Source organism: Colossoma macropomum, unplaced genomic scaffold, assembly GCF_904425465.1.
Source record: "Colossoma macropomum unplaced genomic scaffold, Colossoma_macropomum, whole genome shotgun sequence".
Taxonomy (NCBI): domain Eukaryota; kingdom Metazoa; phylum Chordata; class Actinopteri; order Characiformes; family Serrasalmidae; genus Colossoma; species Colossoma macropomum.
In genome coordinates this window covers 11,047,574-11,065,976 of record NW_023494800.1, presented here as the reverse complement: position 1 = coordinate 11,065,976, position 18,403 = coordinate 11,047,574, and the positions used below count along the sequence as shown (strand labels likewise).

General features: G+C 40.9%; 1 protein-coding gene across 1 annotated transcript in view; it reads right to left on the bottom strand.

The window, feature by feature from the left end:
• The window catches only part of mmp17a (matrix metallopeptidase 17a), a 65,005-nt gene that overhangs the window by 8,961 nt on the left and 37,641 nt on the right, over window positions 1-18,403 (bottom strand). Inside the window, exons 4-8 of the mRNA XM_036588190.1 lie at window positions 10,545-10,831; window positions 6,880-7,056; window positions 2,749-2,851; window positions 1,933-2,015; window positions 1,304-1,456 (exon numbers count right to left, since the gene is read on the bottom strand). Of these exons, the coding sequence (XP_036444083.1) occupies window positions 1,304-1,456; window positions 1,933-2,015; window positions 2,749-2,851; window positions 6,880-7,056; window positions 10,545-10,831 (803 nt within the window). The remainder of the gene's footprint in view (window positions 1-1,303; window positions 1,457-1,932; window positions 2,016-2,748; window positions 2,852-6,879; window positions 7,057-10,544; window positions 10,832-18,403) is intronic.

Below are 18,403 nucleotides of genomic sequence, written 5' to 3'. Positions count from 1 at the left end.
GATGCCAGCAACACATTTCAAAAACGTTGGGATGGGGCAACGAAAGACTGGTAAAGTTGTGTTATGCTAAAAAACCACCTGGTAGAACAACTCACAACTAATTGGGTTAATTGGCAACAGGTCAGTAACATGACTGGGTATAAAAAAAGAGAGGCTGGGCCTTTAAGAGCAAAGATAGGGAGGGGTTCACCATTTCTGTGAAAGACTGCGTGGGCAAATAGTGAAACAATCCAAGAATAACGTGTCTCAATGTAAAATAGCGAAAGAACTTGGGGATTTCATCATTGACTGCACATAATACCATTACAAAATTCAGAGAATCCAAAGAAATCTCTGTATGAAAGGGACAAAGCTGAAAACCAATACTGGATGGCCGTGATCTTCGGGCCTTCAGGCAGTACTGCATTACAAAACAGACAAGATTTTGTAGTGGAAATCACTGCATGGGCTCAGGAACATTTATAAAAAAACACTTTCTGTGAACACAGTTCATTGCTGCATCCAGAAATGCACGTTAAAACTCTACCATGCAAAGAAGTAACCATATATAAACAGGATTCAGAAATGCTGCTGCCTTCTCTGGGCCAGAGCTCATTTAAGATGGACTGAGACTAAATGGACAAGTGTCACTGCATCCTCTGGGCTAAAGATCACCCGGCTTGTCATCTGTGCACATTTCAAAAGCCAGCAAAACCACATTCTGCATGTGTTACAACAGCAAGGCTCCAGAGTAAAAGCAAAAAATATGAAAAAGGAGGCTCCGACTGTTGAGCAGCTGAAATCCTATTTTTCAGCTTTCAAAACTATAGAAATTGCTCTCCTTAGTTCCTAAACACTTACAGAGTGCTGTAAAGGAAGACGTGATGCAATACAGTGGTAAACATGCCCGTCCCAACTTTTTTTGAAACGTGTTGCTGGTACCAAATTCAAAATGGGCATGTATTTTTTTTAAGAATAATAAAATTTCTCAGTTTCAATATTTAATATTATTTTCAATGAAATACAGGGTTTAATGATTTGCACATCATTGCATTCTGTTTCTATTTACCATTATAAATGGCTATCAGTTTGTTAATTTGATAATTTGTTTGTAAAAAATAGCATAATGTGTGTTTTATATTACACTGTGCATCGAATTAATAATATGCTATTATTTTTGTGGATGAATATTTAAACCGATATTACTCTTGGGTGACACCATATGTTTGTTTGGGATGAATATCTAAACTAAGACAGCCTTTACAGTCAGTCTGTGAAATTATACAGAAGGCTGTGTCTACTGATGAGAACATCCCAAGCATACCTTTGAAGAAGACAATTTTATGGTCTCCAGGTCTCTCATATATGGCATCTATGCTGTCCAGGTTGGCTGGCAGACCCCTCCAAAAACGGTGAATCTGAGCTGGTCTCAAGGACACCAGGTGCCTCTCTCGCGTCAGACGCCAAAAGTACTTTCCTAAGAGGAGTACTGAGAGTTAGAATACATTCGACTACATGTGTATGTGTGTATATGTTTGCTTCTGTGTGTTACTCAAGCTGTTATGTTGTGCTATTGCATAGCTGTACAGGAAACTGTGCCTAACCAAAGGGAAAACATGTGCACATACCCTGGGGCAGTGGATACCCAAGTGCTCAGCTGTCTGAACTAGTCAAGCAAACAAAGAAAGGCCTTTTTTATTTCAGCTGTGGGGATGAACATGCATGGTGATGCAAACCGCATCTCTTTTTCCATCACAGTCAAAACAAAAGACCACTTGCAATCAAGTCAAAGGTCTGTGATCAAACATTCAGAGCTTGCAAGTTTCTAAAAGCGTTTTCCTGATTTAAAGCATCGGAATAGGCCACTGATCTCCTTGGAGGGCTGCTGTGTGTACAGTGACTGCTAGGTTGCATTGATTTCAGCCTGGTCCTCCTCTCCAAATGTGTCTGTACCTTTAAAAAAGAAGGCCTCGCCTCGGATCTGGGCCACTGCATCAAAGTGACCAGTGCATCTGTCAGGGGCATCTCGCGCTGGTCTGAAAGATATAAAGAAAAAGTAGAGAGAGAGAGAGAAAAACAAATGAGAAAAAAAAGACTGAAGGCACAGCTCGGTAACAGAGGACGGTGAAGAACACATAACCTATCACACTATTGATCTATTGTATTACAAAGAGACAAGACTGTGTGCGTGTGTGCTTATGTAATTATGCAGTCCTGTATGTTTTCATTCTTGGCTTGCAATATTTGCGTAGACACCACGAACATGTTTACGTAAACTTGTTAGGTATTTCAATTAAAACTGGCCAAACATCAAGGGAGATCTTATCACTCGCTTGCAGGAGGGGCCTTTGCATGCATTATCCCTTGGCTAATGACTGATTTAGGGGTTTGTCGTGTTCGGGTTGCTAACGAAGCAGCAATTATAGTGACAGTGCTTCTTTTGTGAGCTAGAACTCGCCCTGCAGCTTATTAACAAAGATCTTCATTCACAGCCTATTAAGAAAGCTCTCAGAGAAGAACGCATTAATGACCTTTGTCGGACTAAATCCACCTTTTCCACCTGTCATCTGTGAAGACGGAGTAAGAGAAAAATGAAAAGGTACAGGCTGCTTGCAGACACAAAATGTCCACTTATGAGGAGACAAATACCGTTATTTGTTTGATTCTGACATTTGCTTTATAAGGGCTGGGTGTTATTGTCTCAGCATCAGCACAACATGTTCAGGGCACACTGATCTGGGGTCTGTGTATGTGTGGAGGTCTACTCACGGCACGGTGGATCTATTCTCGGGCAGGTCCAGCAGAACAGGTGGGTCGGCAGTACGTGAGGGGTCATCTGGACGGATGGTGTGAGAGACCGAGTCCCGTACACCTGACGAAAGACCCAAAAACCTCACACGTCATATCAGAACAACAAAACAGCATGTACCAGCACATTCAAATACATTTTCCAGCACACTTTTAAAACCACATTTAGAGTGAGACAGTCCTGAAATTTTTGCTTGAAGCATATTATTTAGCCATTCTGCATGTTGCAAGAATAAAGAAATTTGGTTTTGGGCAGACTGTATTTTTGCAACGCGAAAATGCTAAAGCTTTTCAGAATGAATGAAACTGGGTAGCATTATGTAAATGCAATCATGCTAACTGATCACCACTAGTTTTCCTTAATTGTTAGCTACATCAGTATTTTGAGAGACTTTCTTTTAATCAGTGTGCCATCACAAATGACTTTTTTTAAATATATTTATTTACATATATTTATTTTTTTAAAGTCTGCTGCCACTTTTAATTTACTGAACGAATTACAGCTGTCACAATTACTTGATTAAACTCGTCTGCTAGAGTAAAAAAATAATCAATTAAAATTTACCTCCTTGATGAATTGGCGATGATTAGTTGCCAGTTTGCTTGATGATGATGCATATTTTAAATTCTCCTACTGGGGCCTGTTTCACACAGTACTTTCAACATCCTGACTAAATTTCAGCTTCACAAAACCTAACAAACACAGCGGCGACTCATTTGAGCAACTAACATTCTCTGCTAGGCCTGGTTTAGATAATCAGGCTGTGATTAATCCTTGTGCACATGCATATGAAAGTATGATGTTTATGATGAATAGCCAGCTGTGTGAAACATGAGAAGTCAAGTGCTACGTAAATATGTAGAAAGAAAACCAGTTATGATGGTATGATTTGTAGTATGATGGTGCCTCAGCTGAAAAAGCAACAATTTTCTTGTAACTGATGCCAAACTTCATGAAATAAGAAAGTGGCCAGAGGTGTCTCCTTCAATCCCTAAATGGTCAGGAGCTCTGTCGCAATTGGTCTAAAAGCTGTTTATGATCCAAACTCTTGACCTTAACCAGCCCTGGAGCAGGTTAGGTGTGTAGCATAAGATTCCCATGGTGATGTAGTCTGGTAAAAAGTAAACCATCATAATGAGAGAGAAGATTTGGCTCCTGGTCTCTCTTACAGTAACAACCTGAGCCTGAAGGACACACCATTTTTTGCCCATTTCTTTTAAAGAATGAGGTTGTTTTAACCTATCAATGTGCATTTTCTGATCACAATCAGACGCAGTATGATGGAACTGTGATTGTGTCACTTAAACCGCATTTAGTTGTCAGAGATGGATCTCGACCACATTCAACACAGGTGTAAATGGAATGAGTTTTCTATATCTGCATACAATAAATGGAAATGGGTCTGCCAAGTGCTGACAGCGGGTGAGAGAATGAACAGAGAAATGCACAACAGAGGTCACACAAGTCTGAAGTTTCCTTCAAACCACGAGCTTGTCAATTCGTGCTTGTGGGCTCGTTTTAGTGAAAAGTGTAAATGGAATTCAGCCAAAGTACAGGGTGATCCAAAAAGATTCATCCAATTTCAAAATTATTTATTTCACTTATAAATCATTACAGAACAATGCAGTAAATTGTAAATGGTTTAACTGAGCATAAAGTTTATTATGTAGTTTTACAAGTGCTCAATATGAACCTTCTCCAGCTGTAGGACAACATCAACACGAGAGTCAAATTCATCCCATACTTGATTGAGCATGTCGGGTGTCACTGTACTCACAGCTCTTTTAATGTGAATTCGGAGATCATGCAGTGCTGTTGGGAGTGGTGGCACATAAACAGAATCCTTAACGCTCCCCCACAAAAAAAGTCACACGGCGTGAGATCTGGTGATGCTGGTGACCTTTTTCTTGGACTGTTGGTGCTAACGACAAATGCTCTGAGCTGTTGGAGGTTCACTTCCGTACTGACCGTCAGGAACTCGATGATGTTCTCTTTCAACTGGTATGTAATTGGTTCCTAGGCGCCTCACGGTTGTACAAGTACGGCACTTCGGATGAATCTTTCTGAATCACTCTGTATATCTACAGTTGATCCAGACATGACGCATGTTAATGAAATGTGAAAGGCTCTAGTTTTAGGCTACGCGCTGTTATTGTTCAGTTATTTTTGTTTGGCCATTTTGACAAAAATAAATCACTTATTTACTTATAAAATCAATAGCAACTACCCTAGAACAAATATCCTTCATTCCAACTTCTAAGAAAAACAGAGCAGAAATTCAGTCACAGGTGGAAGTGTTAATGACTTGACTAGATTCAAACAAGCCTGAGTAGGTCAAACTCTGCACACTGTCAAAGTCAGTCAAACCTAGCTCCCTTCCTAATTCTGTCTTTGTAACAGGATCTCACAAATCCTGGTCCATCTACAGCATTCTTCACCATAGTTCTCCTGTCTCTGCCATAACTCTCTCTTATCCTTGGTATTTGACATTAATGCTTCATCTCCCTTTCACTCACTATCTACATCTCTCTCCTCCCCCGTCATCTCTCTCCCACTCTCCCCCTGTTTTTCTCTCTCTGGGTTGGTCCTGGGCATTTTGCGTAGAGGCTGGGTAGTCTGTGGCATGCTGTGCTGTGATAAGCTCGGTCTGAGCCACCGAGACGGCCAATTAAACCCCGCATTCTCCATCTGTCTCCAGGACCGCCGTGTAATTAAATCAATAATCCCCCAATTTAAACAAATCAATTCTCCTTCCTGTGCCCCTATTTTGAGGCTCACGTCTCTGCACCACAGGATCATACAGAGGTGCCTGCTGAGGGGGCACACAGCGCCACAGACCCACCTACAATCCCTGCTAATTATGGTGAGCGCCTGTGCTGCTGCGCGAAAAAGGAGAGGAATAGAAGGGAGAGAGATGGAGAGAAAGAAAGACAGAGAGATGAAGAAAGAGAGAGTGAGAGAGAGATGCACAGCAGTCGCTGCCTTTTGTGAACAGATTGGGGCATCTGTTTGTCTGTCAGTCTGGGCACAAGCTCAGTTCCTTCACCTCGCCTCCTCTCATCGCTCTGCTCTGCTTTCACAACTACTATGCAGAGGCAAAGGTAGGCGAGCGTCTGTCCCTGTGCACTGCAATAGATGTTATCCTGGAAAGAGAAATCATCTAAAATCTACAGTGTGTTGAATGAATATTATTATAAGATATTTCACTACATAAAAATACTTAACAATGAAATATGTCTAGCAATATGCTAAATAATCTTATAACTACAACCATTGTTTCAATAAAAGTATTTATTTGAGTTGAATAAAACTAGCTCAATTACTTGCTACCAAGTAATTAGTGTACCAGACTGCCAGTTCACAAGCTCTTCAGACCATGAATTATTAGGTTAAATTTTCCCATTTAAAACTTGTTGAGATGATGCTGAATATTGCAGGATATATTTAAATCTGCAGGTCTTATGATTTGAAAATTACTCTCTTTCAGATTGCAATTTAGTTGTAGAGACGATTAATCGTTCAGCCCTACTTTCCAAGATTTTCTGCAATGTGGTGCTTGTCTCACATTGACTGACAGACTGCCACCCTGTCTTTATTTTAAGTGACTGAGAGGAAGAAGCAAAGTATGCAGACATGCAGGAGAGAAGGGAAGAGAAATGCACAAGACAGACTGAGAGAGAGAAATGTAGTGTGGAGGACTGCAATGTAGGAGACAGAAAAAGTAATGTAGAAGAGAAGAATGCAGGAGAGAGAAAATAGGAAGCAAATGACTTAACATCACCACTGCATTACTCTCCTTAAAGCAATAGTTTGGCAAAAAAAAAAATCACATTTCTCACATCAAATGCAGTCATCCAGCTAAGACTGGTGCCTGAAGTCTGTTCTTTAATTTTGGGCAGGAGCTATGAGAAAGCTAATGCAGCCCGATAACTTTGATGCAAAACCAAAGAAGCAAACTTCAGAAGCGACTATTACTTTTACACTACGACAGACAGTAATGCAGCAGAAAGAAATGTAACGTATGAATTAGAGAGAGTAACAGGGAGAGAGTATGATGGAAGATAAAATGTTTAGAAAGTGTTTATTCTTACCATATAGCTGCCAGACTCTGACCTTGTCTTCATAAGGGAGATCGTATTTGAGCGGGTCGCCTACAGGGCCCTGGTAGTACGGTCGCATGATGGACTCAATGGCAGACGTATGGGCAAGCCCTATGGCATGGCCAAATTCATGTACCGCCACAGCAAATAAGTCCATCCCATGAGAATCTGCAGACAAACAGAAAGCCTTAAGAACATATTCGTGCAAAGATTAAGACATCTTAGACTACAGCACTTAATGATCACCTCCCAGAAAAATAGAAGCCAGGACACAGAGTTGCATAACACTGTAATTATGAACGCAGTGCTCTTTGATTTGATGGGGATTTGATGTCACTCTAAAATGCTTCTAATCTTTTTCATTTTTGGGGTGTTCTTATTCCTGCATTCATCTACACAGACAGACGGTTTTAAGAGGTTCACTCAGACACAAAGGCTTTCACACCTTCCCGTTAAATGGCCCTGAGAGATAGCAATATAGTCAGAGCCAGGAAGCTGTCAATCAAATATTTAGTCAGAGCCCCAAGCTTTGCAGCTGGGTAAAACTACTGAAAGATGCTCTGGTTGTCCTCCTCTGTAAATCTGGAAAAAGCAGAACTCAGCTAGTCTGGTTCGTTGGAAGCCAAGAATTAAAGCTGCGATTCGCTGATTAAGATTAAGACTTAAAGATTAGGATGTGCGTCTCGAAACGAGTCCTTAGCCTCCCCTGCAGGTTCCACGGTTTGCATGAGCGTCAACACACATTAAAGATTCCACGACACAAAAGGCAACTTTTCCAGGGTTGTGGAAGTTACCTGGATGACTTACGGGCATAATGCACACTCTAATCTGCAGGTGCACATGTTCTGAAAGGCGAACGTGAGCCTGAAAAATGCAGCGACTCCACAGAGTTCCATTTTAATGGTGCTCTCATTCAAACACTGCTGCATTTATTTGTGTCTGTCAGAGGCCTGCGGTGCTTTGCAATGATCGTTTGGCAGTGGTAACAAACTCTTTCAGATGAATCTAGCTATGTCTAGGCTGCTCTGAGGAAGCAGACATACAGCATGCCAGATAAAGATTCTTCTGCTTGCACACAGAGGCCAGGAGCTGCGTGCCTGTCTATTTGAGTTTTCTCTGCGTGTTATACTTTTGAATGTATCATTTTGTTATTCACCTTTCTTTTATAAGACAACTTGACTGCTTTAGTTGATTTAAGCAATTTGAGTTTATTTTTGCAATTAAACCTGAGTAATTGTAATTTAGTTTAATTCCATTTATACTTGATTTCATTTCCTTTTATGTTCGCTTAAAAAAATATGCAAACACCATTTTTTTGCCTGGCATCATCTCCATGATTTTGTTTCTTATATTAGTAAGCAGTTGCTGTCATACTACAAAGGCTTGCGTACTTAGGCTTTATTTGGGCCTTGTTTTACTAACACACGCAATTTGTAACTGCAAACAAATGTGCATTTGTTCTGATAGGTCCTGATAGTGTGGGTTCCAGTTTCCTTTCTCTTTCAATTATGCACATTCAGAAAGGCTATTTGAGTGTTACTTCACCCTCTTCAGCTCCCCTGTGTCAAAAATCTTCAGGCTGCCAAAATGAATGAGCGAGCTATAAGCCAGGTCAGTGTGCTTCTTATCTAACAAGAAATCACACAAGGGCACATGTAACTCCCATCCATTTTCAGTGTGTTAAGAAAAGTGGCCAGTTCCCAGTACTAATGAATGACAGCTAGGTAATACAGGTGATAATGGACCATGGTCATTTTTTATACTCACTGTCTGGTTCAATGTACCTCACACACACAGAGCACACGCACACACACACAAATCGGAAGCTAGTGCCAAATTGCAAAAGTCATCAAAAACACACCTGCTTAACGAGGCTTCTATTCTGGCCACAATAATCTGTCTGCATTAGCAAGTAACCAGAGGAGAGAGAATTAATAAAAGCAATCCGCATGCTGTCAAAACAAAGCAGCACTCCCTCGACTCCACTTAGCTGACCCAAGGGAGCATCCCAAACCCGCACCACAGGACGCGTTAGCTGCCTCTCAACCAGTAAGGCACCGCCCACCAGCTTATATGGAGCATTTAGCATTCTGCAAGACAGGCGCTTCTCCTTGTGCCCCATTTTGGTTTAGAGCTAATTAGACACATTAGCAGACTGTCCTCAAAGGGGAAAGTTCTTAGGTCCTGCCAAGAACAATACACTCAAAGATGTTTCCCCAGACTGTGGAGGAGGTGGAGGAGTGGGTAGTGGAGAAAATGCAATTACTCAAGTTCTTGTTCCTATGATGAGGTCCATCCATCTTAAGGAGGTCTGAATCTGCTGAACCTCAAAGGGTTACCTTCTTCTCCTAACTTTACATCACCTCATGGCTGAATTGTAACATGCGTTCAACATACTGGGACAAGACATGCATCCTTGTTGAGCCTCTCAGAACCAAGCTCTAGAGGAACCGACCAAAGCAGTCTGTCTGCTGGACTGTGAAGCCATTTTTTAATGACGCAATAAGAAATTAAAAGTAAACGAAATTTATGTGCCAAAGCCCCCCAAAAAAAAATAAAATAAAAAATAAAACACAATGAAAAACTTGTGCTTCCAGAGTGAATCTGAGAACAGAGCTACATGCTATTTTTGGTGATCATTAAATGCATTAACTGAGAAGCATACTTGGCAGAAGAAAGGTGGGGAACTTGTAATGAGGCTTGACTCAAGACAAGGCAACTTTTCTGGCATAACGTTAGTGTGAAGGCACCCTAAAAAAAAAGGATTTAAAGTGATGGCTGAACAATGCCTTGTGGCAGTGATGTATAAAGGTAAAGTAGAGCAGAACGGGGATGGTCTGAAGAGCATGTAGGAGGGCCAGTGGCAGGTGATGTATTCATTAATCGCAAGATGGTAGGATAGCTAAAAAAGTGTGAACGTGAAGATGAGATGACAATGCTACTGCAGGGACATGAAAACCTACAAAATGAAAAAATTCAGCAAGTCTCTAGCGCTAAATTAAAAAGTTTGGTTCAAGAGAATCTCACTCTGACAGAAAAAAACGAGCTCTGTAGGAGTCAGACATTAGCATTAGTAACATTAGTGCCAGTTACTCAGAAGGGTGTAAAATGTTAACTGCAGCCTAGTAGATGATGTACGCTGTGCCATGCCTACTGAGAGGCTGAGCGAAGTCTTAAGACTTTCTGAAGTGTTCTCCCTTACTCACTCTCTCTCTTTCCATCATTATACACACACCTGCCAAGCCCCCATGCAAACATCTGCTGGCCTGATGGGAGGCCTAATTGGTGCATGCTCCACTGCTGTCCAGGAGCATATGGCCCCAGCCCCCAGAGAGGGTTGAAGGGAGGGAGAGGAGGGCACGCCTTGAACCCAGCGGGGAGTTCACTGGCTGGGCAGCTTTGTATAACAAGGAACCCTCACCCCTTCCTCCCCCTTTTGCACTGCCATGTCTCGCACAGGCTGCAGACTTCTGAAAGGGTTCAGAGGAGGCCCTAAATAGAGGGCCAGGGCAATCAGATGATGCAGAAGTGCATCTGCTGCTCTCAGACTGGCCTTAGCTCCAGAGGCCTGCTCTAGACATATTACATAAGAGCAGAGTGAGGTCGCAAACTCAGCTCAAACTCAAACTCAGGACACCCTACTCTTACAGCCTCACCTGGAGACCTGAAGGTCCAGGCCTCATCATCATCGAAGTGTGTGTCCCCAGCCGTGAAACGCTCTCCTGGGAAGAAGGCGTGGGCCACGGTGCCACCAGGGCCATCAAAGGGGTAGCCATCGTTATGGTCGGCTTTGGTGAAGTCGATCTGGATGTCTGCCTCGTTTCCCGCCACCTCATGGAAGTTTAATGGTGCAATGTCACTCCACACCTTCAGCGCGTAGTACATGAGAGCTCTAACTGTGTCCCTCCCCAGCAGAGCAGACTCCTTAGGAAATGTCCGCACTCTGAAAAGACAATGATATGCAACAATGCTTAAGTGTAGGTTCTACTCTTTTCTTGAGGCTAAGTATTATTCTCATTTTCACATAAGAAAAACTCCAGCAACAGAAACAGACTGTTTTGGCATTTGCATTCAAAGAGAATTAAAGCTAGTGCAAATACTGAGAAACACTCAAAAGCATAGCTTCCTCCTAAAAGACTTCTTGAGGCTCTCTCAATCTGACCCCCCAACTCCTGAACCTGAATTAGTTGAGAGCAAGATTTGTGTAAACAACTGTCCCTGGAGTTTTCTTTCTCTTTCTGTCCTACACAGCATAAGTCAGGTTTGTTCAAACACAAGAAAGGGCGAGTTGGAGGCTGAGCGCCACTCACAAACACGGTAATCTCTTCCACCAAGGGCAATTTGAGCCTCGCGTCCAGGCAGAGCAGAGATCGATGGGAAATTAATTTCCGGTGCCTGCTCTGCAAGTACTAGGGAGGAATGGCACCCTCTGAATGGAATACACTTGTCCTCACAATGCTAAGACTAGGCTAATAGATTCCACTATGTTCTTAGACTTTACAAGAGTCAGATGAAGTGATCATGGCTGCTTAGGTGCTGGTAACGTAGCAACCTGCCACATGTTAACAAGTGATCAAGGGCAGTATGTAAATGTTCTCAGACGGTGACTTAAGGAGTGTTAATGCAGAAAGGTACAAGGGCTACTGTGGGTGCAGGCATGATGCACATTAGCACCAAGCCAAGGTCAGCATCAGCCTGCACTGCATTAGAGATGAGCTAAGCAATCTTCCTGTTAACTGTTTTAACAGTGTCTAACTGATCCGCTACATGGATACTGCATTCACCTGCCTCACCCTGTCACTTTTCCACATGACTTGAGCCTGGTGTGTGATTGGCATACAGATTGGCCCACACATGGATGTGGGTTATATCACATATCATAGCTCTATGATTTGAATAAAACAATAAAGGAGTGAGACTGTGGCACAGAAACATGATATCCTAGGAAAGTGAAATTGATAGCAGTGTAACACCACGCCTCTGTCTTATAGTTTGCACGTCACTGCTCTCAAATTGTTTCTTTTTGGTGGAGAAACAGCAATGGCTGATATGAAATGACACCTTTCCTCAATATATGTGATGCATCATATAGTTTTTCCACCTCAAAGACCCAATCTCAGTAATAGTATACTATACACTGGAGTATTATCTCAGTACTGAGGTATAAGAATTTTGATACTGCCACCCGTTATGGTGACAGATATCTGGTGTCTCTGTTCCTGTGACAATGTAATTGGTGTCTTTGTTAACGCATGTAAAGAACTCAATGAGCTGTATTCAAAACACTTTCTAAACATCGAGAAATGAAGTAAATTACTGTACTGTAGGTGTGGGTGCACAAGCAGGACTACGGATTTCTGTTGGTATTTACATTCACATGAGCTATTGTACTTTGTCTTTTCTATGGGTCATTTATTGACCTTGCTTTTTCACAGTACATCTAGACAGCTGCATTGACCAGCAGTGGGAACTCCTTTAAAATGACTTAGTTTTCGCACTCCTTCGATTTCCTCTTGCATTGTAGCCTGTATCTATTTATCATGATGTCAAAACAGGAGCTCATTTGAAGTAAACTGCGAATGGCTTCCGCACAAGGTGCAGTAAGGTTGGAGAGGTCAGCTGTGAAAGAGGGGGAGGAGCTGGAGAGTTCATTTCAAGCTCAATTTTCTCATCCATTTTTTCTATAATGTGCCCTCAGCAGGGTTTTGTTTGATGGCCATTGGTCTCGCTATTACTCAGCCCTTGAATGAGCAACGGTGGAGGCTAACCTGAGACAGAGGGCAACCTGGTGCGTAAGCATTCTCTAGAGGCTTTCTGTCCCACCATTCACACATCAACCCTAAAACGCTGGCTTTTAATTTCCACACGCAGCCTGTATTTTGCCTCCGAGTGATACGAGCCAGATTAAGCAGACAGGAGAGAGTGCGGGGGGAAACAAGAGAAAATGACAAGCAGAAAAAGCAAGGGAACGGACTCAAAGGAACTCATTTCCTCCTCTCTCTCATCTAAATCGCACAGCAGGGTTGACCTCCTGCAGCTCCCTGCCTCTGAAGGGAAATTTACTGTATGGTGTTTTAATTGCCCAACACAATCAATCTAACCCACATGCGGGCATTGGGAGAAACACAGCACTTGCCTACAGTACTTGCGTGAGGTAGGATGATTCTATTCATTTCTACAGTATCCCACTTTGTTCACCCCTCTTAGACATGCGCCGTGATGAAAATATGTCAGAATCGGGTGAGACATCAACCACACACGGACACAGACCACTTCTGCATCCCAAAGTTGACAGTTTGGATTCATGATGTGCAGCAGGGATGCAAAATGTTTTACTTTTTTAACCTTACCCCAATACTGGCTTTTGCAATACTTATATCGCAGAAGGTAATGGGTCCTTTTATAAGGGTAGGGGTTTTTTTTCTGCATGAACATTCTGACTGATTTCAGATGTACCACATGAATTTCTGAATATGTTTTGATGAGCCAAGGCATTTATGTGATCCAACACAAATAGCTTTATTCTAAATAAAGCTGAAAATTCTTTATGTCATCAGAGGTTGACCAGGAGATCCCACTCGTTGCACATTTTTTTTGTTGCTTTCCTTCATCTAGCAAGCTTAATTCAACTCATTACGTACTTAACAAGCTCCTCATGTACTGGGTGATGTGCATTAAGAGTAGAGAAAACACAGTATTGTGCAGAGCATAAGCTCCTCAAAACTGTATTTGAGAACCACTGGGTTAACCATGTGTTTTAATATATGGCAATGTATAATGCAAATCCAGATGCAGTAGCAGTATAATTGCTACAACATAATCATTGCATTTTGTTTATCGTGCAGAGGAACAGCTTATCTGGGCAAACACTGACTTCTTTTTGTTTACAATTTAACAATAGTTATCACAAACATCATTCCGTTTCAGTGAGCAAACAAAGTCTTGGTACTAAACATTTTCAAAACAAGGACAGAGATTCATAAATGTCAAGAGAAATGGTGGAGATCTTTAAGCATGAGTGTGCCACCATCGCCAATACCTTCCATGGAATTAAAAAAAAAAAAATAAAATAATAATAATAATAATAATAATAATAATAATATATATATATATATATGACAGACCTCTCCAACTCTTCAATGTCTCCTACGCCAGTGTTTTCCAATCCAGTCTTTGAAGATCCCCAGACAGTCCACATTTTTGCTCTATCCCATTTCCCAACACACCTGAACTACACTGAAAAAGATGGTTCTTCAAGGGTTCTTTAGTGAAGAGCCACAAACACTCAAAGAACTCTTTGCATAATTATAGGGTTATTTGCATCATGAAGGAGTTCTTAAGAATGCGCTGTGGAGGGTTCTATATAGAACCCTTTTGAAAAGTGTTCTCTATAGCACCCAAAAGGGTTCTTCTATTCTATTATAACAACACTTTTGGGTGCTATATAGAACCTTTTCCAAAAAGGTTCTATATAGAATCATCTACCGCACATTCTCCATCAATCTGATAAACCATTTCAGGATGCAAAGAACCCTTCAATCATGCAAAGGCTTCTTTGGGTGTTTATGGTTCTTTACAGATCCATTTTCTTTACTAAAGAACCCCTGAAGAACCATCTTTTTTAAGACTGTAGGCAATCAAGACCTGAATATCTAGTTCAGGTGTGCTGAGATCTGGGATACAACAAAAAACTGTCTGTGGGTTCTCTGAAGGCGAAATTGGGAAACGTAGCCCGAGGCCATTCTGACTCAGTTTTACGGAGCAATCATAAAGAGTATGCTCACAGCCCATAGAACTGTTTGACTTAGCAACACATCAGCAGATCCAATGATAAACCTTCTATTCTCTGGAGAAGGTCACTGGCTGCCAAATGACATCCACTGATCTGTACAATTCTAGACTGAAGGGAAATAACTGCAAATATTGCAGCACTGCTAACCTGAATTACAGTTAACCTCAGTCTACACTACTGTGCACTGTGTATACAATGGATGCTTACTTGGTCTTTCATTTGTGATGCACACCATCTGCACGTTTTAGCAAACTGGACCAAATTCTTGCTACATGTAATGTACCTGACGAATAAAGATGACTGCAACCTACTCACATTCCTCCAAAAGTATTTCTCCCTTCCTGATTTTCTCTACTACTGCAAATGTCAAAGTAAAAGTTTTTAGATCTTTAAACAAACTGTAATATAAACAAAGAGAACCTCATCAAACACAAAACAATTTTTTTTTAAACTTATTTAATTTATTAAGAAGCAAAGATATCCAATGCATGAATCACCTGTGTGAAACAGTAATTGATCCCTAAAATTAATAACCTGTTTCATGACCTTTAGCAGCAATAACAGCAACCATTTCCTATTTATTTGATATTGCATTTTTGCACATTGTTGTGGAGGAGCCCACTCTGTTTTGCAGAACTGATATAATTCAGATGGAATGGTAGGTTTTTGAGCAAGAACTACTCGCTTGAGTCTGCCTCCACATCTTTTTGTAATTTCTGTTTTGGATCATTGTCTTGTTGCATAACCCGCTTATGTGTCATCTTCAGCTAATGGCTAGAAGGACAAACAGCCTTCTCTCTCCTAAAAAATAACTCTGATACAGAACAAAATTCATGGTTCCTTTAATCTTTTGAGTGAAAATGCAGTGTCACTATAAAGAGGTGTATATGAACATTTTGTTATTTAGGCCGTTTTGGGAAAAGAACTAAGAGAGACTTGGAGAGGACTATCTTACCATTTAACAGCTTGTAAATATTTGGAAAATTGGAAAATTGGGATTAGCTTAAGTGAGTAGATCTGACAATAAATGCGGATGTGCTTTCAAATTTTAACTTGCTTTAGTGTGACTTGCAATGAAACAACCAAGGTAAAGCGATTGCGTTTTACCACACAGCAGCTAGGTTTACGACCAGGAGACGGGATCAGAAAAAAGGAATAAATATTATTAAATAATATGTACACATGAAGTTTTTTATTTACAAAAGTCAGTGTTTATAAAGTGGCCTTTAAAAGCTAGTAGTAAGACAGTAGAGTAAACTTTTCACTCTTTGCTGAGAGTAAAATTTACAGTATTTTCTTTACTACTTAAGTATCCCGGTGGCTAGTTATATTATTAAAATGCCACTGTAATGACAGAGAACGCCTTGTTTTTTTTTTTAAGAAATATGTTATAGCGCGTGAATATGGCTTTGGAAACGGCTTGCAGTCTGAAGTTTCTCCAGCAGGAAGCACTAATAGCACACGTCACCATATATCTGCACCAGAAGAAGCTTGATCCTAAAAGTTTAATTGTTTTCTTTTGCTTTGCTGTGTCTTCTTCAGGAAAAAAAACTGTGAAACTGTATAAAACTGTTGTGAGATGCACAAAAAATAAGCTTAGATAAGACAATATATCAAATTACCTAGCATATGACGTTTTACTCACTCATAATTATACTTAGCATATCTTTAAAAATTGCAATATAATCAAACTGTGGCTGAATAACAGTCACTAATGCTCACTAATATACTATAGTCAAGGGGCCCTGTGTCTGAGGTACTCTACCTTATGCTAAGATAAGGTAAGAGTTAAATGTGACAAGATGCTGAAAGATGTGAATGCGATAGAGAGTAATGGAGGGTGGCGAACAGAAAGATACTTATCATAACAGCATTTCGCTCTGCTTCCCAGTAATCAGCATGGGAAATCAAGATATCGCAATATGTCTCTGTAGAGGAAAACAGATTCACCCCTACGTAATCGCTCCTAATCTATTTGGGTAATTAAGGGGAGGGTGTTAACGAGTGGGAGGCTGATCTCCTGTGTGGTAATGCTCTAATGTGGAGTGATGAACCCATAGTGAGGGTCTGTCTCTGCCAGGCTCTTCCCGATGCACTGTGTGCCCAGGAGTCCTGTGTAGCTGAGGCTCTGAATTTGGGCTTTCTACCAGACAATCAATCACCTCTCCCTCAGTGCCCACTGAGCGCCTGAGAGCTGTCTGAGGCTCCAGACACTGTCTGCAGAAACATTTTTCTGATCAGAGTGGCCAATACTCAAATCCAAGAGGCATTTATGGGATTTGAAGCTTTATCTTTTTGGCTACTGAAGTGGTGTAGACCAAAGCTATCCTAGTTGGGGAAATGCTAATGACACTCGTTTAGTTATTATCACTTACTACTATACATTTGCAAGTGTGGTTGATCCCGCAACAGAAGGAGAAATGTTGGCAGTGATAAACAAGGAAGAGAAGTGAGACAGAAGTAACTTTAATAATGCGTATATACTTCCCTAAGGACTCATAGCATGCACATCAAAGAAAAAGTCAGCTACAGATGATCAGAGCACTGTGTTTGGGCTGCTTGCAACTCTGCTCTGTGATATTGATCCGGTTCTCCAGGGTCTGCTATAAAAAAGCTCCCCTCACAGCAACCTGTATAACAGCATTTCAAGGAGTTTGGCAGCAGTCAGTCTGTTTCTCTCTCTTTCTCTCTTGCTCTCTCCCTCTATCCCTGCTCCATTACCCTGGGATCAAGCAAGGCTTTTTATCACTGCCCCTAAAACAAGCCATTATGAGGGTTATTACCTCGTCTGGCCTCTAACCTGGCTCACAGATGCTTCTCCACCACCTCGTCTACTCCTCACATACAATGTTAGGTGAATGATAAGGTAGGCTAATGCTCAACAGGATTTGATCTCTGCTGATGAACAGTTTATAAGCTACAGTCATTCCACTGGTGCATTGTACAATATTTATTTGCTTGCCTGATTTTGAACAAGTACAAAAATTCAATATAAACAGTTTGATTAGCAACCTAATGGCTTAAAACCTTAAGCTAAATGTTAATGTTACCACTTAATTACAATTATATACTGAGAAAAAAAATCAACCTTGCTAGGAGTACATCTGCAAACTGTGATCATTGTAATGAAATATGCATGACTGCATTTGCTGTTACAGATTAAAAATCAAGAACTACACTACTGTGCGAAAGTCAGAGACCACCCTCTGTTTCTTAATTGTCCAGTCAAAACAGCCATTAAGAACACCTTTTTTATTTTTCAAGATATATTAGATATAAGATAATCCACTTGCATAAGCAAGGGAGATGTCAGTGAAAACAAAAAAACCCAACCATCCAAGACCTGGCAGACCACCAAAACTGTCACCATCAGATAAACAGGCTTTCACATCCAGTCCATAGTTTCTGTCCATCCTTCTACTGAGAGAAGACAACTCAGCACAAATAGACAAAATATAGACAAAACACTCTAAATACTGAAAAAGCTGTGAAGACATCTGGGTAAATTTCCATTACCAACATTTTTTCAGTTTTTTTCTTGACACTGAAAAAATAACTTAATTACTATTTTGACTGGACATTAATAAATATAAGGTAGTCTTCTGCACAGTATTGCAGTTCTTGTTTTTATTTGTCTGTTAGGACAAATGCAGTCATCAATGTTTTATTAAAATAATCACAATTTGTGCTCCTAGCAAGGTCAGTTTGCACTCAGTGCGTAAC